Source organism: Podarcis muralis, chromosome 11 (genome assembly GCF_964188315.1).
Source record: "Podarcis muralis chromosome 11, rPodMur119.hap1.1, whole genome shotgun sequence".
NCBI lineage: Eukaryota > Metazoa > Chordata > Lepidosauria > Squamata > Lacertidae > Podarcis > Podarcis muralis.
This window is the reverse complement of record NC_135665.1, coordinates 54,509,728-54,535,181: the sequence shown is the minus strand read 5'-3', so window position 1 is coordinate 54,535,181 and position 25,454 is coordinate 54,509,728. Positions and strand designations below refer to the sequence as shown.

The 25,454-nt window shown below is 44.1% G+C and overlaps 1 protein-coding gene across 3 annotated transcripts in view; it reads left to right on the top strand.

Moving 5' to 3' along the window:
- DCC (DCC netrin 1 receptor) overlaps window positions 1-25,454 on the top strand; it is a 928,036-nt gene that overhangs the window by 682,712 nt on the left and 219,870 nt on the right. For all 3 annotated transcript variants that reach the window (XM_077936487.1, XM_077936485.1, XM_028749092.2), the window contains exons 9-12: window positions 1,689-1,843; window positions 17,792-17,940; window positions 18,206-18,344; window positions 24,928-24,977. In XM_077936487.1, the coding sequence (XP_077792613.1) occupies window positions 1,689-1,843; window positions 17,792-17,940; window positions 18,206-18,344; window positions 24,928-24,977 (493 nt within the window). The remainder of the gene's footprint in view (window positions 1-1,688; window positions 1,844-17,791; window positions 17,941-18,205; window positions 18,345-24,927; window positions 24,978-25,454) is intronic.

Genomic DNA, 25,454 nt, shown 5'->3' with positions numbered 1-25,454 from the left:
CTTTATTAGCATCAGATTTGGAGTTTTCCTGTTTCAGGTCCATGGGAACTGTGTTGAGCAAAGAGGGCAGTGGATTAGGAGAATTAGTATTGAAAACTGAGCCCCTTTGCCTTTGAAGATGCCCATCTGGATCTGTTATTTAATACTCTGTGATGGCTAGAGCTCTGAGACCATTACCCGTTCTCTCCTCAGGCAAATTTGAAACATTTGATCTTTTTGCTATGCTACATTTCTTATTTAATGTTGTTTATGCCACAAAAGCCCTCAAACAGCACGCTAAGGAAAGGTCGTGAAAGGTGGGGGTGAACAAAGAAAATTACCAATTTCTCCCCACCCAAAATGAAAGATGAGCTAGTCCCAGGCCAGTAATCGGCGGTCTATTACATGAAAGAATATTAAATCCTTATTTCCTTGGGGCCCTTTGTTTTTAACAAAGAACATCCACTGAAGGAACAAGTGGGGAAAGGGTTAACTCCTTCACCACTGAAAAACACTCCTGAGAGCAGCTGCAAGTCAGAGTAGACAATATCAGCTAATGGTCTGACTTAGTAGTGAGGGAATCTATGTTGGTGGGCAAATTTGTAAGAAATTTCAGGAGAGTGAGTGGGTTGACTCAACTTGCAGATGAAAAGATAGAGGTTAGCTATTTATTATAATTTAAAAGAAGCCTCTCCAGGCACATTCAGGATCTAGTCCAGGAAGAGGAATGCAGGTGGATCAAAGTCAGAAGGCTATTGAGATGGATGGGCTTGCCAGCCACTGTTTGCAGCTGGAGATGCTTATTTTAAAGGAAGGATAGGCAACCTCAGGACAATGGGATGAATGTGACCCTCTGAGCCTCTCTGCCTGGCTCTGAACCGCTCCTCTGGCCATGCTTGTTCTCCCCAGTATGACTTACCGTATTTTTTGCTCCATAAGACGCACTTTTTCCCTCTTAAAATCTAAGGGGAAATGTCTGTGCGTCTTATGGAGCGAATGTGTGGTCCCTGGGGCTGGGGGAACCCCGGCTTCCCTCACCAGCCCCAACAAGCTCTGGGAGCAGCAGGAAGGCTGTGTGCAGCCTTTCCACTGCTCCTGACCTGCTCTTTGGGGCTGGCGGTGGCTTTCCCCAAAGAGCAGGTCTGTGGGGCTGGCTGTGGGGGAAAGCCGCACTTCCCCCACCGCCAGGCCCAGGGAGCAGCGGGAAGGCTGTGCGCAGCCTTTCCGCTGCTCCCCAACCTGCTCTTTGGGTCGAGCAGCTCTGGGGTAGCCTGCGAAGCCTCCGCAGGACACCTGGGGAGAGTTTGTGCGGCTATCCCTGGCTTTTGCGGGAGGTGGGGGGAGGGACAGAGCAAGGCTCTCTCACTTCCCCCACCTCCCGCAAAAGCCCCCAAGGGCCGCATTTTTTTTCTTCAATTCCCCCCCCCCCCAAAAAAAAGTAGGTGTGCCTTATGGTCAGGTGCACCTTATGGAGCGAAAAATACGGTACATTGCAGAATGGGTAAGTAAAATAAAATAACAGCAACCGGCCATCCACAGTTTCTTCGAAACAACATTATATTCATTAAGCTGTTTGCTGCTTATTCAGCAGCATTGCCTCATTGTTTTCACATTATCGAGCACTTCTGTGAATCCAACTAGAAATATGTGACTGGAAGTATTTCATCCTGATGTCCCCCCCCCCCCCTTGTGCTGCTCTTTCTGGTTAGGGAGCGGGCTCTGAACACATCACAGCCTGGGATGCTTCAGCTTACCGTGGGGAATCTGAAACCAGAAGAGACCTACACCTTCCGAGTGGTCGCGTACAACGAATGGGGGCCAGGAGAAAGCTCACAGCCCATCAAGGTGGCCACACAACCCGAATGTAAGTATCCTTATTTGTTGGCAGCCATTTGTGTTTTCACATCTCCACAGCTGACTTTTATATGCACGCTCCAAATGTTTATGAAATGATTTCTCATCATGGAATGGGATGGGCAGCGTGAGAATTCTCCCATTGATTTCTGTGGCTGCACCTCCTCTGATTCTAGACCAGGTTAGTGTTAAGGAATGCACACATCAATTTCATTCGCATGTGTTCATAATGTTTGTTTCGTTTCATTTAGAGCAGAACAGGGATTTGTCTTGGGGTTTTAAATGAAGGGCTAAGATTTAAGTTGGGGACCAATCAACTTGCCAGAAACTTTCCTTTAAAAATCACTGGGGTAAAATTCATGGGATGTTGGTGAGGAGGTGATGTGGGAAAGTTGTGAGGTGTAGTAAGATCATCGATCGCTCTTTCCTTATCACAAGGAGCTAAACAGGTGCTGCAGTTAAATTTTAAAGGCATGGGTTGCATAATGTGTGCCATCAGTGTAGATGATGCTTCTCAGCAGCCTTTGCCAACCTGGTGCCCTTCAAGTGTTTTGGTCTACAACTTCCACCAGCTCCAGCCAACACATGAAAGCTGTTGTCCAAAACATCTGGAGGGCACCAGATTGGCAAGGGTTGTTTTTCCAAGTCCCAGCTCCCATTCTCCTTTCTGTAGCTGATCATTGCTGACTTGAAAACTTTTCCCTAATGGGTTACTTGAATTGGGAGGTCCATGTGCATGCATGATTTTGTGAATAAAAAGAAGTGCCTCTTCTTTCCTCCTTTCACAATAGAGAGATGTATAAAGCAATGCAGGGGTAGATTGGGTATCTGTATGGAAATGGATAGGAAAACTGTTTGGGGGTATGGGAGCTCTTCTGTGCACTTCAGAGCAACCATGCCCAGAGGAGACATGTGAATTGGGTCAGTCCAAAGAAGAACGCAGAACCAACGAAATCCTTGAGCACCTTTACTGGTCTCACATTGTGCCTGTCAAAGCCACAGTGTAGGGATGAAGAGAAAGGAGGAAGGAGGAAGGACCATCTGATGGCATCTGATTGCAATTGCCTGGCCCACTCTCTCTCTATATATATCATATATCATATATCATCATATATCATATATCATATATCATATATCATATATCATATATCATATATCATATATCATATATCATATATCATCATATATCATAAATCATATACCATATACCATATATCATCATATATCATCTATCTCTATCTATCTCTATCATCTATCTATCTATCTATCTATCTATCTATCTATCTATCATCTATCTATCTCCTTGATGACATTCACGTGCTACATTTAAAGCACTATGGTACCACTTTAACAGTCCTGGTATCCCCCAAAGAATTTTGGGAGCTGTCATTTAACATGGTGCTGTGAGTTGCTAGGAGGAAACCCCCCCTTCCCCTCACAGAGCTACAATTCCCAGAGTTTGCTGTGAAAATGGATTGATTGTTAAGTCACTCTGGAAGAATTCTTTGGGAGAAGCCATGGCTGTTCAAAGTGGTATCATAGTGCTTTCAATGTATAGGCTCTAGTTACAACACCCTGGAAATTTTTTGTATAAACCCCTGTTAATTTTGGGCAGGGAGAGGCTCCCCACCCCTTGCGACAAAATAATCGCCACTCTATCAAACATCCTTCATTCTATGCATAATCCACCAGCTTTGGCCTCTGCCCTTTCCTGACGTAATCAGTGTGCATTTCCAATTGAATGCCAAGGTTCCTTGTATTATTTTGAAATACCAAAAGTGTGACGCAAATTATCCCAGTTGAGGATTAATAGATGATGGAAAAGAGCATCCAAAACACACACCCCCTTACTCTCTCTTTCTAACAGAATAAAATGTGTGCATTCTCTCCAGCTGTAATCAGTTTAAAAGATCAGTACAAGTTCCAGCTCTTCAAATAATTATTCTGACGAGAAGGACTAGATTTATATGAAGGGTGGCATATGTGTGTGTGTGTGTGTGTGTGTGTGTGTGTGTGTTGCTGGATTAAGTCTTCCCATTTCTTTTAATTATTTAGCTGAAGCCTGCCCCCTTTCCCTTCCACTCACTCTCACACTGTTTAATTCTACTACCATATTATCAATCAGGATAGAAATCTCTTGCTGTTTTAAGATTATCTCATCTTTTTCACCCTGCATGAGGATCATATGCGAGCTATAGCTATGGTTCTTCTAAGAGGGCTGCAAGAGGTTGCCAGAGAACAGAGGGCACCAGTTTCTATCTTGTATAGTTGTGGGTACCAATTTGAATTTCTAAGGCAGCTTGCCTGGACACAGGACAGCTCCAGGGGGGCCTGATATGAAAGCTTTGAGAGAAATAATCTCTGTAGGGAGAAAGTGTCAACAGAAGCCTGAGGTAAGCTGATCAAGCCTGGAGTGAAATAGGCTCCATGAGGGAGCTGGCTGGCTGGTCAAAGGAGCCTCACCTTACTTTCTTTTTTGTAGTCTTTGCTTTCTGCCAGCATGAGGAGATCAAGGGACTAGAGGGGACTCATCCTGTGAGTCAGAGGATGGAGTCAGAGCTATGCCCTCTGACCTGGAGGACACAATACTCAAGTGTCCCAAATTAAGCAGGACATTACAGAAAAGCTTCCTCGGCTTCCGTTGGAAGTACATGATGTCTTGCTTTCACCGCCTCGACCCTGCCTCCTCCTCCTGCTCTGAGGCGGCCTCTGTAATAAGCTCCACTGCCATAATGGCTGATGTCTGCCGCTGCCATATTCCTGGAAGTGGGCACATCCAGAAGCACACCACTTCCAATGGTCAGTAGCTTACTAATAATAATACTACTACTAATAATAATAGATGTGGGTGGTGCTGTGGTCTAAACCACTGAGCCTCTTGGGCTTGCTGATCAGAAGGTCGGCGGTTCGAATCCCCACAATGGGGCGAGCTCCCATTGCTTGGTCACAGCTCCTGCCAACCTAGCAGTTTGAAAGCACGTTCAAAGTGCAAGTAGATAAATAGGTACCACTCTGGCAGGAAGGTTAACGGTGTTTCCATGCGCTGCTCTGGTTTTGGTGTTCCATTGCTCCAGAAGTGGCTTAGTCACGCTGGCCACATCACCCAGAAAAACTGTCTGCGGACAAACGTCGGCTCCCTCGGCCTGTAAAGCGAGATGAGCACTCCAACCTCAGAGTCGTCTGCGACTAGATTTAACTGTCAGGGGTCCTTTACCTTTATTAAAAATATATAACAACAACAACAACAACAACAAATTTATTATTTATACCCCACCCATCTGGCTGGGTTTCCCCAGCCACTCTGGGCGGCTCCCAATAGAATATTAAAAACACGATAAAACATCAAACATTAACAACTTCTCTAAACAAGGCTGCCTTCAGATGTCTTCTAAAATTCTGGTAGTTTTTTATTTCCTTGACATCTGATGGGAGGGCCTTCCACAGGGTGGGTACCACTACCAAGAACCACTAGAAGGCCCTTGGTGCTGTACCTCAGCACCTGGGCTCAACGATGGGGCTGGAGATGCTCCTTGGGGTATACAGGGTTGAAGAGTGTGCAGATATCCTGCTTTCCTGTCCCAAAACATTGGGTGGTATGGGAGGACCCTAAATAAGTTCCTAGTGGCTTTTTCCCTAAGGATGCAGCCTGAATCTCACCTGTGTCCTCGCTGTGCATTGTGCACCATGAAGCCTTCCCCCACAACCCAGGTTGCAGGTCACAACACCAATGAAATATTTGAGGGGGCGACTCCCCCCCCCCCCCACAGGTTGATGGGCATTGCCATTCTAATGGTGTGTGTGTACTATGTCTTGTGATCAATTGTGCAGGGTGGGGCTTACCTACCTCCCCCCAATATTTTATTCAAGTTGGCACCCCTGCACCCCAATATTATTTTCTGGGCATCGGGAATAGGAAAACAATAAGCAGTGGGGGTGCTTTGTGAGAGTGCTTAGCTTTCTTGTGAGCGTTTGATTGGAATGCCCACAAGTTCTCATTTGGGGTTGAGCAGTCCTTTCGGAAAGGCTTTCCTAGAAACTGAGAGTGACCACTGGAGGGGATTGCAACCACTTGCTCCAACCAAGGTTTATCTTTGCTTGTCATTTCTCAGTGCTCAAGGGTAATTTTCCCTCAAGGGTGGAAAGGGATAGAACAAAGAGCTAAAATGAGAAACGGATATGTATGGACAGAACAATGGACAGAGAAAGGAAGGCAGAACCTCTGCTATGCCTGCCAACTGGGAAGCTTTTAGAATCTGGCTTTACCCTTGACTACATTTCACAGGGGGACGCGGGTGGCACTGTGGGTTAAACCAAGGAGCCTAGGACTTGCCGATCAGAAGGTCAGCGGTTCAAATCCCCGTGATGGGGTGAGCTCCCATTGTTTGGTCCCAGCTCCTGCCAACCTAGCAGTTCGAAAGCACGTCAAAGTGCAAGTAGATAAATAGGTACCGCTCCGGCAGGAAGGTAAATGGCGTTTCCGTGCACTGTTCTGGTTCGCCAGAAGCGGCTTAGTCATGCTGGCCACATGACCCAGAAGCTATACGCCGGCTCCCTCAGCAATAAAGCGAGATGAGCGCTGCAACCCCAGAGTCGGTCACGACTGGACCTAATGGTCAGGGGTCCCTTTACCTTTACCTTTTTACATTTCACAGAAAGAAAGTAATGTGCACCTGGGATCTCAGAAATGAGAGGAAGGCATGCAGTTTGAAGGTACCAACACAGGAAGTGCCAAAGGAGGCTTAGGACTGAACTTGCAGGCCTTCAGTTTCTGCTGCAATTCGACAGGTGACCTTAAGGTCAACCACATAGATTGCAACATAAAATGGAGGGGGGGGGCTTTGCTTAGCGGATCAAATAAATCAAAGGGGCTAAGTAAAACTGACAGCCTTTTAATTCACTCTTTGAATCTGCAGTTTATTGTCGGATTTATCAGCACAATGTGTATTGCTAAAATAAATAAACCCATCTCCCTGTGATAGACAGATGCCAGCAAGATAATCCCATCACCAGCACTTTGTCAATACATACTTGCCAGTCAGCCTGGAATTAAATATTGCAGTTAATCATGCCGTACTGGTCTTTCCTCCCGAAAATGCTTTAAGAAGAAGGAAAATCACGCACACACAATCCAAGCCGCCTGGAAGACATTATTGCATAGATCGATACAATCAAGCTACTTTTGGCTCGGAACTCTTGAAAGGATGAAACGGAAATGAGCATAACTTTTAATTCAATCTTTTTTTTTATTTAAAGGTAAAGGTACCCCTGCCCGTACGGGCCAGTCGTGTCCGACTCTAGGGTTGTGCGCGCATCTCACTTAAGAGGCCGGGGGCCAGCGCTGTCCGGAGACACTTCCGGGTCACGTGGCCAGCGTGACGAAGCTGCTCTGGCGAGACTGCACCAGCGCAGCACACGGAAACGCCGTTTACTTTCCCGCTATAAAGCGGTACCTATTTATCTACTTGCACTTAGGGGTGCTTTCGAACTGCTAGGTGGGCAGGAGCTGGGACCGAAAGACGGGAGCTCACCCCGCCATGGGGATTCGAACTGCCGACCATACAATCGGCAAGTCCTAGGCACTGAGGTTTTACCCACAGCGCCACCCACGTCCCTTTTTTATTATTTATTTATTTATCCTGTATAAATTAGGATGGGGAAGGCTACAATGTAGAGTAGTGGTGGGGAACCTCAGGCTCAGGCATCAATTGTGCCCCCCCCCCAGCCCTCTCTATCAGTCCCTTGGGCCTCTTCTCACGCCACACACCCTTCCTAACCACGCCTTCTGCCCCAAGGCACACCCCTCACTAGCCTTGCTCCATATCCTCCTTGAGTGTTCTTGCCTGACTGGAATGTGTCCTTGAAGAGTAATGACTCTTGCTTGCATGGGTTGAAGACAGAGACAGGTATTGTTGTTGTTGTTTAGTCATTTAGTCGTGTCCGACTCTTCGTGACCCCATGGACCAGAGCACACCAGGCACTCCTGTCTTCCACTGCCTCCCACAGTTTGGTCAAACTCATGCTGGTAGCTTCGAGAGCACTGCTCAACCATCTTGTCCTCTGTTGTCCCCTTCTCCTTGTGCCCTCCATCTTTCCCAACACCAGGGTCTTTTCCAGAGAGTCTTCTCTTCTCATGAGGTGGCCAAAGTATTGGAGCCGCAGCTTCAGGATCTGTCCTTCCAGTGAGCACTCAGGGCTGATTTCCTTCAGAATGGATAGGTTTGATCTTCTTGCAGTCCATGGGACTCTCAAGAGTCTCCTCCAGCACCATAATTCAAAAGCATCAATTCAAGTGTAGAAACTCTGTTGTATCTGTTGGCCTGCCCATGTTTGCTTCTGGCACGTGGCCCCAAAGAGGTTCCCAAGAAGGGAATGTGGTCCTCAGGCTGGAGAAGGTTGCCCCACCATTGCCCCACCATTAAATGTGTATATGCATACCACAATCGAAGTTGTTTTAATCTATGGTGTGGAATTGCTTTAGCACAGGGATGGTTAAACTGTGGCCCTCCCAATGTAATTGGACAGCAGCTCCCATCATTCCTGACCTCTGGCCATGCTGTCTCGAACAGGTGGCTGTTGGAGACCAACAACTTCTGGAGGGTCACAGGCTACAGTCGGGTTAGTACAGGGTTAGTACAGTTGTACTCCATGGTCCATCTCACTCTGTTGCATGAAAAGTGATAGATAATGGATCGTCAAGGCTCAGGCTTCCAAACCTGAGATACTTTAGGTAAAGTATTACTTTGTAAACTACTTATAGGTCCTCAATAGAATAGAATAGAATAGAATAGGAGAGAGAGAGAGAGCAGATGGGACTCATCAACCTGAGAAGGTAGTCCATGTAGGAGAAGGAAAGCTCTGATCCTAACCCTGTGCTGCTTTGCGAGATATCTTCAAGAGAAGAAAAGTCTATGGAGTAAACCCTGCACAAATCCAGAGGGAAATCCCTAAGATGCTTGGATGGTGTCTTGTCTGCATCCTTCTGGCAACTCCTGCAGCCTAGCTGGTGCCAAATGTATTGTTCGGCTTTCCTTTGGACCACATCAGCAAGACCGAGATGGTGGTCTTGTCATCTGAGCAGCCCAGGACCTCCAGGCATGCAGCAGTTGGACTTCATCCTTGGAAGTGCATTCCATTTTCTCTCGAGACAGACAGATGCCAACAATATAGAGAGAAATAGCATTTTCCAAACTTCTGAGAACTGATTTATGAATTAAAATTGGAGGAGCATTTCAATTCTACATCCTCCATTTGTTATTTATACCGCTGTAAATATATGAGCTACCTTCCTTTAGAGAGCTCCCTCTTCTCATCTACTGTGGGTAGGTAATAGTATTAAGAGTGGAGTTTGCGCACCCAGAGTGGTGGAATAGTAGGAGGCAAGGCCAGAATGATGAATCAGGCAGGAATGCAGCAGGCAGCACCCTTTAGTGGTGTTAGGATTCCTGCTCCGTGTTTGCAGTCATGGGATTGTTGTCTATCACATGACGGTGTATGTTTTCATTCTATAGTGTGGGAAGTGACAGAGACAGGATGTTTGGTATTACTGTGTTCCATGAAGTAGGACTATTGTCCTTTGTTTTCTCTTTCTTTGCTGGCTGATGAGAAAGAGGAAGGAGCTAAAGCAGAATGCTCTGAGTGTATTATATGTAAATAAACGTAGATTAGCCAAAATGCTGTGCTACTTAGGTCTGTTACGCAAACTGCGAATACTCTGTGGATCCCTAAGTGTGCCGATGCTTCTTGGTATCAGTCTCTGTGATGTCCGGGCTGAAGAAAGCTTTTGAAGCTCCCGAACAATTGACTAGGAGGGAGAGAACATGCCAGTTAGGCATGTGTCTCTGCCAGGGTCCTACATGAGAGCAGGACCATCCTAACAAGTGGATGGCTGAGTGTATGGAGATCACAAGAGAACCTCAATTTATTTATTGTGTCCCTGTTGTCCACTACTGTGCCCCAGCACATATTTTGTTGATGAGCTAACCCACCCCTAAGTTACATGGGGCTATGACTGGGGTTTTATTTTCAATACTTCATGGGAAGTATTTGTTAAAGAGATTGTCTCAGGAAAGGTTCCAGGTTCGAGGTGAGGGTGTTTTGCACCCACTAATGGGTGGAGGCTCCAAACTTTCCTTATAGAGCAGCTCATTCTCCCTGCCTTAAAAAAATAAAATGCACTCCAAGTGTCCACCATTTTGGTTTCCCCGCAAAATGGTGGCTGCCAGAAGCTTTTGAAGCTTCTGATAATGAAATTGTTTCAAAAATTGAGTGAGCCAGCACGGCGGCAAGCCAAGAGTTAATTAATGTCACTTCTTTAAAGATTCCCCAGAGTTTGCCAGATGGTTTAACTTGTTAATGGCCTTCTCTTTAACTGTAATTATTACTAAGTAGATTAGTTATTACCTGACTCATGTTCGTTTTAATTTAACTCAGGGATAAAATAATAATAATAATAAAACCGAATAGTTTTCCTTAAAAAAGAAAAAAAAGCCTACTGTCTCCTTTGAAAAGCACCAAAACATGTAAGACTCTAATAATAACCATGTAACTCAGAGTGAATTTGAATTAGTCTATATCTTCCTTAATCCCCAGCAATAGCATCCAAAGTCTCTTAGCAAAAGAATGCCTGTAAGTCAAGAACATGTTCTACATTCAAAGGCATATAATAATGTTGAATACCAGGGAAAGTATTAAAAATATCCCTGAAGGATTACGCCCCTCTCCTCTTCCAGCTCCCACATTTGGGGCAAGGCTTTTACCCAGCTAACACTGCATGAGTGTTGCACCCTATAGTCGCCTTTGACTGGATTTAACTGTCCAGGGATCATTTACCATTTACCTAGTCCCACTTACTTGTGAGTAAGCCGCATTGAATTCAATAGGATGCATTTCCGAGTAGGATAAATTCAGTAGGATGTACTTATGAGCTTAGGGTTGTGCCAACACTTAGGATCGTGTCAAAAACATCATGTATGGGTGGCCAAAGATACCCTAAGGGATACAGGCAGCAGTAGAGTTCAGTTCTGTAGGAAGGCTTTGCTTTCTCCTTGGGGGGAAAAATTATCTTCTGCTGAGGAAGACATTTGTTTTAATTGTGCTCTGTTATACAGAAGCGTTTCTCTGAGGCCTAATGAGCTGCAGCTTACATTTTTGCAATGCCCTTTCCATGTAAACTTTTAGCTGGCACAATTATAGCAGCAAAACAACATCCGCAATCATAATAGCATCAGCAATTAGAACAGGAGCATTCCGAGCAATTATCTGCAAGGATCCCCTCCTATTTAGTATAGCTACTGTATGGCAAGATGTTCTTGTTCAAAACAAAGCAATCTGAGCTTTGGCCACCTAGTTATACATTATCTGCTTGGCTTTCCACAATGATCTCCTAATTTGTTGTTCAGTTCTCTGCTTCCTCCATTTTTTTCTGAAACTGATCCTACACTGTAAGGCTTGCAGTGATTTTCATAGACTTTCTGATATGGAAATCCATTAATTGTATGGACTGTACAAAACTTGTATGGTTTTAAAAGAGGATCAGACCCATCAATAGAGGATAAGGCTACTCAATAGGCTGTGCTTTGCACCAGATTTATCAGAGGCCTGAGCCAAATCAGGCATCTTCAGAGGACCTCAGTATTGCAGTTACAGTGGTACCTCTGGTTATGAACGCTTCAGGTTATGAGCTCCGCTAACCCGGAAGTAGCTTCTCCTGGTTGAAAACTTTGCCCCAGGATGCAAACAAAGATCGCGTTCCAGAGGCGTGCATGCAGCAGGAGGCCCCATTAGCCAAATAAGATAAAAGCGCTTTCAGCTTAAGAATGGACCTCCAGAACGAATTAAGTTTGTAACCAGAGGTACCAGTCTGCCTTAGCCTGCCTAAGGCTATGCAGCTCTTTTTGGAGAGCCATTTGTTCACTGTTGTGTTCAGAAAAAGACTAACAGCCAGGGCTTTTTTTCAGCTGGAACTCACCAGAACTCAGTTCCAGCACCTCTCAGGTGGGCACCATTGCCACTATAAGAGATCAAAGGAGGCATTCATGGTGAGTTCCATCACCTCTTTTTCTAGAAAAATAGCACAGCTAACAGCTACCACCCTTTCAAGATTGCGAATTTGCAACTCAATACCTTTGTCACCTGATCTAAGGTTACAACAGTTTAGAGTAACAGAAAACAATGAACAGGTAATTAGGATGGAAAACCTTGGCCAAAAGGAAATGGGATTGGAAGATACTGTATGGACCTGGGTATGAATTAACGAATAAACAAGAAGTGAACAATTATGGGTGCCTGTCTTAGTATACGGCCACAACAAAGAGACCCTTGAGGGAATAAAGATCAAAAATATATTGTTTCTCAGGATTGGAGGCAAAGCTGGTGTGCTGGACAGGAGAAAGACTATTGTTGACTTTTATCAATAATAGTATTCAGAGAACCTCATTTTGTGTGGAAGGAAAATGAATTTGAATTTGCCCCAAATCTGCCTCTGCTGGCAGCAGTTCTCCTGTATCTCCAACACTGTTTCCATCCACTCACAGCTTCAGGGGTTGGGATCACTGTTGGTCTCCAGTTCCCATCAATCCCAAGCAGAATGTCCAGTGGTCTGGGAAGATGGAAGATGTAGCCCACCAGAAGAAGAGAAGAGTTTGGATTTGATATCCCGCTTTATCACTACCCTACGGAGTCTCAAAGCGGCTAACAATCTCCTTTCCCTTCCTCCCCCACAACAAACACTCTGTGAAGTGAGTGGGGCTGAGAGACTTCAAAGAAGTGTGACTAACCCAAGGTCACCCAGCAGCTGCATGTGGAGGAGCAGAGACACGAGCCCGGTTCACCAGATTACAAGTCTACCACTCTTAACCACAGGTTCTCCATCCCTGCGCTACCCAAGGCAAGTTAGAAGTTTCAGAAAGTGCCTTATTCCACGACATGCTGATTTAAGCAGTCAAGAAAAAGAAAGGAAAACAGAATATGTCGAGGAACTCCAGAGTGCTGGAAACAAGTCTAGTGAACCACATTCAAAGTGTGGTTTTTAGAGAAAGAGATAGATAACTGAGGGTAAATGATCAATGAGATCATGTCACAGGGATCAAGAGAGAGAGGATCATAGCTCATTGGACCCCAAAGCTTCCCTATTATTGCAGTGTGCCCATGACTAGTAAATAATAAATACCTTGTTAATCTGTGCTTGAAGGATTCTCAAGATATTGCTGCATTGATCTAACATTTGGATCCCCTTTCAACAACTTGGTTTGGACTTGGCTTTTAAAGAGCACTGTATTGTTGGGAAAATGCTAGTTTTTTGACTCTAGCCTCTGTGCCATAATAACTCAAAGAAGGATTTAGCTTCTAGCTTTCAGATTCTTTCAGCAAGCAGGTTGTTTTGGTTTTCCTCCTTCGATTTTTTTCCTTTTTAAACCATGGGACACATCATCTTCTTCATATGAAATATTTCACACTTCAAACTGGCTGAAAGGCCGTGGTCAATTTCCCTTCTTCATCTTTAGGTCCATCAAAGGATGGTTGTGATTAAGCGGGCCTTGAGTAGCTTGGCTGTGTGTTTTGTTCACTTTGGGCCTGACATAATCTGAAAGGCTTTGGCAATTACTATAAAGCAAAACAGATCTAATCTCTCCCTTCGCGAGAGAACACAAACAATTTTAGATGCTTTTGAGATTATTCCAAAACTCCCGTTTGATGGTCTACTATGGAAATCTATTTGTCTTCTTCCAGCTCTCTGTGCACTAGCCTAAATCTGCCAGCGGGGTAATGAACTTCTTATCTTTTGAATACCAGAGCTGGAATCAGCGTAATCATCCCTGTTGTGGTTCAGTCAGGGAACGAGGAGTCTCTGATGTTTTCAGCCGATATGGCCCAACCATGTTTTCTTTCCATAATGGCATTATCAATCTCCGCCTCTCCCAGCCAGTCTTTGGAGGGTTTCAAGAGCTGTGTTGCCTTCCTCAGTTACAATCTCCCCAATTACAACCTCAAGGACCGCCTTTCCCCATATAAACTGCTCCGGACTCTGTGTTCATCATCTGAGGTCCTTCTTTGTGTGCCTCCTTCACATGGGGTCCAGAGGGTGGCAACATGAGAAAGGGCCTTCTCTGTAGTGGCTCCCTGTTTAGGAAATGTTCTCCCCATGGAGAGTATATATATTTTTATGCACCAGGGGGAAATGTTCCTCTTTGACCAGGCATTGGGCTGATTAATATTCTACAGCCTTTTAAATGTATCGGTGGGAAGTTGGGGTTATTGTTTTGCTGTTTTGCTTTTACTTTTTTATCCTGCGTTTTATTCTGTGGACTGCCCTAAGATGAAGGGTGGTATGTAAAGTTAATAAATACTACTATTACTACTACTAATAATAATATAATGAATGAATCTTTACTGCTAAAAGCTATAAGCTGTCACAATTGGTCACAATGCGTAAAATACAAATAATTTAAAACTGAACAGCAACAACAGCAAAGCAAACATACAAAAATGCAGAATAATAATAATGATAATAATAATAATAATAATAAAGGGACGCAGGTGGCGCTGTGGGTAAAAGCCTCAGCGCCTAGGGCTTGCCGATCGAAAGGTCGTGGTTCGAATCCCCGCGGCGGGGTGCGCTCCCGTTGTTCGGTCCCAGCGCCTGCCAACCTAGCAGTTCGAAAGCACCCCCGGGTGCAAGTAGATAAATAGGGACCACTTACTAGCGGGAAGGTAAACGGCGTTTCCGTGTGCGGCTCTGGCTCACCAGAGCAGCGATGTCACGCTGGCCACGTGACCCAGAAGTGTCTCCGGACAGCGCTGGCCCCCGGCCTATAGAGTGAGATGGGCGCACAACCCTAGATTCTGTCAAGACTGGCCCGTACGGGCAGGGGTACCTTTACCTTTACCTTTATGCATAGCCCCATGCACAGTATTTTCTAGACCCTGATCATTGGGACTTGCATAGTACTGTGGCTTTGCTTGCACTGTTTGATGTTAAACTGAATTGTGGGGACAGGGAAATGGGTCACCTGATGTCATTGCAGCATCAAGTGATAGGCAAGTGTGTGATTCCACCCGACCTTTCAGATGTAGCCCACTGGAGGAAGAGGAAGAGAAGGATCCAGCCCATCTGCCAGATTCATTTCAAAGATGCCCCAATGTGAAATATATTCTTAGAAGGACTGTAATATTTAATTGGTCCCATAAGGGTCCCAATTTAGCTCATTTCCCCCAACCCACACCCAGCTGCGCTATCATTATATCACAAGGGTCAACTTGGGCTTTGTATGAGACAGCAAAATGTCTTGGGACAGTCCTGAATATAAAGATCTTGGAATGAGGATCCCAACCTGTATATGGATCATCAGCAAAGGTGTGTGTGTGTGTGTGTGTGCGTGTGTGTGCGTGTGTGTGCGTGTGTGTGCGTGTGTGTGCGTGTGTTGTTATTTTCTCTCTCTCCCTTGCCAAATAGCTGTCGTGTCTTCTAAACATGTTCAGAGCAAAGGAGCAGGGATTTCATTACATTAATAATTACATTGCCTCCAAGTCTTTTGAAGTTGCATCACCCCCACAGAAGCCCAGAAGCGGGTTTTATAGAAATGTCATTAAAGCTGTTAAGTGCAAGGAGACAGAAGGAGATGAAGTAGGGGAGGGGGGAATCGCACACCCACACACTATCAAGGCATGCTCTCTCTATTATGAATAAAGTCAAATGGCTTCATAAAGGGGTGATGCTGGCAGTGTTTTCAGTCTGGAGGATCGGGACAAGGACTGGCGGCTTTCCTTCAGCTGTTGATCAGGGGCATTTATCCTGTGGGGCATTAGGCAGGAAGGAAAGCCATGGCTTGGGTCTACCTTCTCCTAGAAAGACACAGCCACTGGTCAGGTAGGTTCCAACATTCTTTGAGCACTCCATGCCTCACCTTCCTGCCTGGTGCCTCAACCCCAATGGCCACCGATTGCTCTGGACCACTCCAACCTGACCCACAGTGATCCACAACTGTGTGTACCCAACTTATCTGAGGCACTCTTTATATGCTCAGTTTGGCTCAGGCCTCTGCTGAGTGGGGTGCAGATCCCTAGTACAGGCATCTCCCCACTTGCGCACAATTGTCTCACTCGCAACCTTGTTGCACAGTGCTGGGACATCCATCCATCCACCCATCCACCCATCCATTCTAACCTGAAATAATGAGAGAGAGCTGGAAAGTCCTTGTGGCTTATGGGGAGATTCTCCCCAGAGCCCGAAGAGGATGTCAGTGAGCCAGAAGTCCAGAAGAAAGACTCTGAGGGTTCCAAAATGGCGCATGGGAGCTCTCACTGCTGCCATGCTACCCTACTCAACAGCTGTTGGGTGGGAAGCTGCATGTACTGCAGTGGGTTCCCCGACTTGCGTGCATTTTGCTTATGTGCACAGGGGCCCAGAATGTAACCCCCGCGTAAGTGGGGGAGTCGCCTGTATTCAAACAGAGGTTTGATGGCCTTCTGTTATGGATCCAGTAGTTGCGTCCTCCATTAGCAGGAAGTTGGACTTGAGTCTCTTCCAGCTCTACAATTTTATATTCTTGGATAATAGTCTAATGTACAGTTTGTAAAAAAAGAGATTCCGACACAGCCCTCAAATCAAAAGGAACTTTTAAAGGAGAGGGAAAGCAGACCATAAATGTTAATTTTCAGTAAATTGTTATTTAACAGTGGGGAATCTATGGAATTATTGAAGACTTTCTGCACGCTGAGGAACAAAGCACATTAGTTCAACTGCCTGTCTTGCAACCAAATGGAAAGCTTGGGGAATTGAAGAACCAACACTCTCACTCTATTGATTTCACAACTGAGTATTAATATTAAATGCCTTTTAAAGTCCATTTGTATTGTGTGTGTTTTATGACATGACGCTGTCAGCTTTTCATTGATTTCTACTTTTTGCATTTAAAGGCTGCACGGGAGGCAAAATGGATAATGCATGCCTGACTATGTCTTTTTTTCCTACAAAGAAAGCAGGAAGTTGTTACAGGCATTTAACTATACAAATGCCTCAAATGGGAGGGATAACGATAAAGCAATAATTAATATTGCTTGCTCACAGTAAAGTAACATTGAAACATCCCAATACTCTCCACCACCCAGGGTATCTGAAGAAGAGTGCGTGCACACGAAAGCTCATACCAATAACTAACTTAGTTGGTCTCTAAGGTGCTACTGGGACGCAGGTGGCGCTGTGGTCTAAACCACAGAGCCTAGGGCTTGCCGATCAGAAGTTTGGCAGTTCAAATCCCCACGACAGGGTGAGCTCCCGTTGCTCGGTCCCTGCTCCTGCCAAGCTAGCAGTTCAAAAGCACGTCAAAGTGCAGGTAGATAAATAGGTACCGCTCCAGCGGAAAGGTAAACTGTGTTTCTGTGCACTGCTCTGGTTCACCAGAAGTGGCTTAGTCATGCTGGCCACATGACCCAGAAGCTGTACGCCGGCTCCCTCGGCCAGTAAAGCAAGACGAGCGCCACAACCCCAGAGTCGTCCGCGACTGGATCTAATGGTCAGGGGTCCCTTTACCTTTACCTTTAAGGTGCTACTGGAAGGAAGTTTTAAATTTTATTTTATTTTATATCGACCCAGGGGCATAGGAAGCGGGGTGCGGTTCACACCAGGTTTCATCAGTAAGGGGGTATACAAAATGACAAAAATATGAGTTAAGTGTTACAGTGTTACTGAATTTTAAAGCATTCAAATCTAGCCACATTGCCTCACTTCCAATTTTGTTGAGGAATGTTGTCACAGGGCTACAGGGGGAAAGATGCAATCATTGAAAATTCCCTTCCTCTTCCACTAGCAGGTTCCTGTGATAAGTCAAGGACACTTCTACAAATGGGGGCAGGGGACTCCTTTCATGGGTGGAAGAACTCCCTTGGAGACAACCCCAAAACTCTTAAATCCCAGCTTCGCTTTTGTATAACTTAATTCTTGTTTGTGTTTCTTTCAACACAGTGCAAGTTCCAGGACCGGTAGAAAACCTGCGGGCTGTATCAGTATCACCTACCTCAATTCTTATTACGTGGGAACCCCCTGCCTATGCAAATGGTCCAGTCCAAGGTTATAGACTGTACTGTACAGAAGTAGTTACTGGGAAAGAACAGGTGAGCAAATGAACACATGGGGGGAGGAATGAAGGGAGGGAATCATTCATAAATTTAGTTGCCTAAATTAAATGCAGGGTTTCATTGCAACTTCAAGTCCTCTTCGCAGAATCTATCTGAAATGGGATAAGTTCTCAAAATCCTCACCACCTAGAGCTGAAATGAAGAAGTTTTTAGGAGGCCTCAAGAATGAAGGCATCTAGCTAATATTATCTGTATAACAATTTGGTGTAGTAATAATTTCCACTGTTTCCTTTGTGCCCAGAATATAGAAGTTGATGATCTGTCATACAAACTGGAAGGACTGAAGAAATTCACAGAATATACCCTACGATTTCTGGCTTACAATCGTTATGGACCTGGAGTTTCAACTGAAGACCTGACAGTCAGAACCCTTTCGGATGGTAAGGCAGAGCAAATAATAAAAATAATAAATAATAAAAATAATAAAAATAATAAAAATAATAAAAATAATAAACATAATAAACATAATAATTATTTATTTATATCTTGCCCTCCCCAGCCGAAGACAGGCTCAGAGCTGCTAACAATAGTAAAGTAATAATATACGCACAGGAGAGAGGCGGGGGTAAATGGGCAGAAAGTGGTACAGTCAGCATCTATTCTTATGCCAAGCACTGCCATTGTGAATTGCTATTCATGCATCAAATGCTTGGTGGATTGGCCCACTGTGGAGGAGGGCGAAACCCTATAAATTGATTGAGACAGAGTGGTAGGTTGGCTCAGCCCTTTGCTCAGGGTTGCCCTTTGAAATGGTTGTGAGTCGTTAGCCTCCAGAAAGTATCTGGAGGTTTGGAGAGCTGGATGGGGCAGCATAGGACCACAAAGAAGACTGAGAGCAAGCAGGAATAAAACAAAAGAGTAGAACCTACATGACCCAAATTCCGGAACCATTAAAATAGCCTATTTCAGCGGTTCTCAACCTGTGGGTCCCCAGATGTTGTTGGACTACAACTCCCATCATCCCTGACCACTGGCCATGCTGGCTAGGAATGATGGGAGTTGTAGTCCAACAACACCTGGGGACCCACAGGTTGAGAAACACTGGCCTATTTAAAGCAACTCACCCAAGAGGGAGTTTGAGCTGAGTTCACGAACAGCTACATCCAGAAGTTACAAAGGTGGGAACTAGTGCAGAAGAGGGGTGAGAGTTAGTATCACATTAGTATTTCCCTAACATTCCAGATCACTGAGTCAGGAGGGGTGGAAGAGAATTTGTTCGGTTTGCGCTTTTAAACGAACCAAAATAATCCGCACTTGCCTGACTAATACACAGATCAGAACCCAATCATCCTTCAGATTTCACACTGCTCCAAATTTTCGGATACAGTTCTTGGCTCAAAAAAGAAAAAGTACTAGAAGGCATAAAAATGTGTGTTTTGGAATACAGAAATGTATACCTTGAGATAAAATGTGTATTTTTTTAAAAAAAATGTACTGATTTATTTAAAACAAATCTCGAATTATTGCATCTGGCTGGCCAATGTGAGAATGGGTTGCTGGATTAGAGGGGTCATTGGCCTGATCCAACAGACTCTTACTACTAATAGTAGTAGTAGTAATTAATAATAATAATAATATTTTATTTGTATCCCGCCCTCTCCAGCTGAGGCCAGGCTCAGAGCGGCTAACATCATAAAAACAACACAATATGCATAAAAATAGGCATCAATTAATTAAAATACATCTTAAAATTAATTCAGACAAGTTAAAATCTGGGCAGCTACCAATTATCAGGTTGGAATTGAGAGTGGTTAATACTTGCTGCCAGGACCAACTGTTTCCAATGACCATACAAGGACCTGTGAGCGGGTTGGGGGCCTCCTTCAGTCTTGTTTTATACAAAGGAAAGTAAGTCAAACTGCATCCTGCCCAAAGGCCTTGTGTCCTTATACATATTTTCACACATTTCCTGACCCTTGTAATTGCTGGCCTGACCCCAACTTGAATGTGGGATGGTGATGGCAGAAAGACTTGGAATTGATCGCTCTCCCTTGATTGCCTCACAGTGATAACCTGTGGTTACTTGAATAAAACCTCTTCAGTAACCACAGAGGACTGTTTGAGATAGCCATTCATTTCATAAGGCTACAAATATCCTTTTCAAAGCTAAGTAGATCAAACCTCTTTACAGATGTTATTGTAAGCAGCACTGTTTATTACCTTGTAAAAGTTAATTTGTAATACCGCTGCCTTCTCTTTTTTTGGAGAGCTGGTCTATTATTTCCACCGTTGACATTTCTCTAATACATTTTCAAGTGGCACTTTCACCTATCCATCTAATTGAGATACCTTTTTATACTACAAAACAGACCTTGGCAGAATAAAATACCCCATGCGTATAATTATGAAAACAAAACATACACACACACGCACCAACACAATTGGGTGAAAAAATTATATTGTGCTTAATTTATGGAGATTGAATTGAGACTCTGAAGACCAGGATGATGGCCTCAGCACTGAACTTTGAATTTCCGGGAGAAAAAGGGAGATTCATATTCATGCAGGAATTTAGAAAGTTAGCCTCATAAAGTTTTAATTCTTCTTGAGCAGAAAAGCATCAAGAGACAGATGTTTTTAAAGAAAACCTTCCGCTCAACATCAAGGTCTGCTAATGAGCTAGAGAGCTCTGATAACCTCAGATTAACGACAGCAGGCTGAATTGAAGCATATATTTTATTTTATTCTATGCATTTATAATACCACCAGGGCAGTTTATGATACACTTTGCTTATTGATGCCAAACACTTGCCCTCTCAATCACCAGAGTCTTTTGGGTAGTTCACATGAAGTCCAAACAACATACTGTTAAAACGTTAAAATGTGTTGTTGTTTTTTAACAAGACTCACTGAATTCTGTCCCCTGTGTTAAAACCAGCTCAAGTAGTATTGAAACATGTCAAAATAATTGATCCAGGAAGGGCAAATTAGGCATTAAAATGAGAACCAAATTATCGCCCCTCCCATTCTCTTCACTTCTCTTCTATCCCTCAGTGAAGATACGAGCCTGGAACTTTATCCTGGACAACTTTCTGAGAAGTGAACCAAGTAGTTAACTAGCACCCAAAATATGTGGTGTTGATTATATTGTGACTTAAAAAAGAAGCAGCAGCAATTAAATTCTCTCAGGCTGGCTATTGATGCTTCATTACCTGGTTAATTCCATCTAGCAATAGCTCTGTGGAGCTATTATTATTTTAAATAAGCAGGGAATGCCCTAAAGGGGGACTTCACAAGGTAAAACCCCCAGAACAACTATTTTAGGTAAAACCAATAAAGAAATTGACCGGAATGGACAAGGCAGATTGATCACATTAAGGCAGTATATGTACGACCATGATAAGTGGTTTGAACCGTTAATATTTTCCTTGATCTAGTTATTTCTCACAATCTGGTTTTACAATTCCTAGAACTGGGAGAGGAACAGTAATTCTATGTGATTTGGTCTCTGAGCTTATTGGATAATTCCTTCTTATTGATCTTTCAGAGTAATAGGATTGACCCATTCAAGAACTGGTACACTATGCAGCAATGTCTGCCCAGAATAATAATAATAAAAAGGAGACTGCCATATGAAATGGCTGGAATACAAAGCAGCATGAAACAAATCAATAACTGTATCTATAATCACATTGCAACTTTTAATTTTTCTTTCGCCAGTTGTAAATATGTGCTCATTTCTCAAAAGTAGGACAGGTTGTTTGAAGAATGGGCCTTTCCAGAGATGCTGTCAATGCAAGGGTCTAGCTCATTATCCCCCTTTTCAAAATAGCATGAGAATGTTAATAGTCATCACCAAATGCACAGAACTATTCTGAATTCATGAAAATCTTATAATTAAGTAGCACAGGAAGATGACTTAAGCCAAGTGAGACAGTTGGTTCATCTGGCTCAGTGTTGTCTGCATCAGGGACAGGGAAGCTGTGGCCCGACAGGTCAACAGCTAGTGGGACCAAGAGAGGCATAAAATGGGAGAAGCAAAGGCAGGCACACAGACTTAGTCTCTGATTGTTTGGGGAAAACCTTAGAGAGGAGGAGACATGGATGGCTGTGGGGAGGCTGGGGCCTTTAGTCCTGGCTACTTCCTTATAGCTAGACAGCATCTTAAAAAGCAGAGACATCACCTTACCAACAAAGGTCCGTATAGTTAAAGCCATGGTTTTCTCAGTAGTGATGTATGGAAGTGAGAGCTGGACCATAAAGAAGGCTGATCGCCAAAGAATTGATGCTTTTGAATTATGGTGCTGGAGGAGACTCTCAAGAGTCCCATGGACTGCAAGAAGACCAAACGTATCCATTCTTAAGGAAACCAGCCCTGAGTGCTCACTGGAAGGACAGATCGTGAAGCTGAGGCTCCAATACTTTGGCCACCTCATGAGAAGAGAAGACTCCCTGGAAAAGACCCTGATGCTGGGAAAGATGGAGGGCACAAGGAGAAGGGGACGGCAGAGGACGAGATGGTTAGACAGTGTTCTCGAAGCTACCAACATGAGCTTGACCAAACTGCGGGAGGCAGTGGAAGACAGGAGTGCCTGGCGTGCTCTGGTCCATGGGGTCACGAAGAGTCGGACGCGACTAAACGACTAAACAACAACAACTTCCTTATAGGGGCAAGACCTGAGTTTATGTGGTTATTAGGCCGGACACCCCTGTGCAGATCCTGTTTTGCTAATAAAAACTGGACTCCAGCTTGTTCAGTGTGATTTACTGCTGGCTCGTTCCTGTGCCCTTGTCATATGTTGTGTCCTTGGCCAGATTATTTTGACTGGGTTTCAAAATGCTGCTGTACTACTTGAGCTGGTTTTTACACAGTTATCCATTGAAACTTGCACTTCTTTGTCTTTTGTGGCCAAAAATACATTGGAAAGTCCATTGGAAAACATGCATTAGTGAAAATAACACACATGCACATGAATTATGTGAGACAAAATTGCATATAAAAATGGGTATATTAGAAAAGGATGCAGATGATTCTTGTGAATGTTTTTTTTTAAAAAAAAAAAGTCTAAGGTGTCATGGAGTGAACTGAAGGGTGGGGAAAATGAGAAACTAAGAGAAGCTGAGAGTCATCTGCTTCTACTTGAGGAGTGGCTGTGCCCCAGATTCCTCCATAATAAAACTGCCTGATACATATTTTTAATGAGAATATTTTTACGTGAAGCTGATCACCTATGGATGAAAACACTTTCAAAGTTGTCAGTGCTTGCCCCAAACTGTGCAAGGCAGCAACTGAAGCTATTTAACATGTAAATATGCACACCAGTGTTTGAGGTCAACTTTTGATGTTAAAACATTTCATTTGAGGAAACAGGTGTATCTTGTTCTTATTTATAACACCCTGATTGCTTTGATCTTTAATTAAAATCTCAATCTTGGTGCTATAACAGCTTGATCTTTCAGAATTAAACAGCTGATATCATAATGTACACGCAAATCAGCTTTCGAGCTTTGCTGGTGCCTCCATGATAAAAGTTACCATTCTACATTTTGCATGATAGCAGTTCATGTCTAAGACAGGTTCAAAGAGATTTTACATTATGTTGCGTTATAATATTTAGTAGGTTTACACCCTGCTTTTTGAACCGAGTCCTCCATGTGGTTCACGATCTCTGGCTTGAGAGCAGTACATGTGAAAAGGATCTAGGAGTCTTGGTTGACCACAAACTTGACATGAGCCAACAGTGTGACGCGGCAGCTAAAAAAGCCAATGCAATTCTGGGCTGCATCAATAGGAGTATAGCATCTAGATCAAGGGAAGTAATAGTGCCACTGTATTCTGCTCTGGTCAGACCTCACCTGGAGTACTGTGTCCAGTTCTGGGCACCACAGTTCAAGAAGGACACTGACAAACTGGAACGTGTCCAGAGGAGGGCAACCAAAATAGTCAAAGGCCTGGAAACGATGCCTTATGAGGAACGGCTAAGGGAGCTGGGCATGTTTAGCCTGGAGAAGAGGAGGTTAAGGGGTGATATGATAGCCATGTTCAAATATATAAAAGGATGTCACATAGAGGAGGGAGAAAGGCTGTTTTCTGCTGCTCCAGAGAAGCGGACACGGAGCAATGGATCCAAACTACAAGAAAGAAGATTCCAGCTAAACATTAGGAAGAACTTCCTGACAGTAAGAGCTGTTCGACAGTGGAATTTGCTGCCAAGGAGTGTGGTGGAGTCTCCTTCTTTGGAGGTCTTTAAGCAGAGGCTTGACAACCATATGTCAGGAGTGCTCTGATGGTGTTTCCTGCTTGGCAGGGGGTTGGACTCGATGACCCTTGTGGTCTATTCCAACTCTATGATTCTATGATAAAGGACAGCCAATACATTAAAAGACAATATATTTAAAACAAAACTAAATTAAACTAAAAAAACAGTCTAGATGGAGTAGGAGGATAAATGTGGGTCACATCAACACTGTTCATTTAACGCCTATGGCTTCCCACATAGAATCCCGGGAACTGTAGTTTGTTAAGGGTTCTGGCAACTGTGTGTGTTGGATCAGACCACAGGTCCCACTAAATCAACATCTGGCTTCCTGTTGTGAATAGAGACATTGGATTCTTATCTCATTATACATGATAAAGCTATTTTTAGCCATCTCACCCCTTGCTTTTTCCTGTAAGACCAATTGCAGTCGTTAACAGTCGTCAACAGGTTTACCACACCTATCAGCCAATCACCCATTCCCACCACCCTGCTGAGTAATACCCCTCCCCACCCTCTCACTATATATAAGGGTCTGGTGACTTCTGTTTCAGTGTATCTGAAGAAGTGTGCATGCACAGGAAAGCTCATACCAAGAACAAACTTAGTTGGTCTCTAAGATGCTACTGGAAGGATTTTGTGTGTGTGTGTGTTGTTGTTTTTTAGGAGAGGTAAGGCAGATGGGTTTTTTAGAAGAGGTGCCATTGGTGCATGTAACTCTAATTATGGTTTCCCCAATCTCATCCATTCCCCCTTTTCATTTCAGTTCCAAGTGCTATGCCTCAGAATGTCTCCTTGGAAGTGGTGAACTCAAAGGTAAGTCAGGGTCCAGCACCCTAACTTGAAATGATCCACATTTGTGACTATGCCTACAGATGTACAAACACACACGGGGATGGGGTGACTGTTATTATTATGATTATTTTACTATTAGGCTGTCTGACAGTATGCTTTTTTTACCATGTTTTTATCGTGGATGTTTTATGATGTGTTTCTAATGTACTCCACCCTGAGATCCTTTGATAAAGGGTGGTATATAACTTGAATTATTGTTGTTGTTGATGTTATTAACTCTGTTTGCTAGTATGAATATGCATGGCTAGATGCTTCTGGAAGCCAACACCGCCACCCCCAACCACTACCACCCAGTTTATTGAAGCGTATGAAGGAGTGGACCTGCCACTGCCCAGCCTTCAGTCCTGCACATGGTTTTGTTGGAAGGGCTCCCTGTTTCTGAATTTTGTATTGTGCAGCTATCATAGTTTGCAGGTCGTTAGCATGGCAGGAATAAGT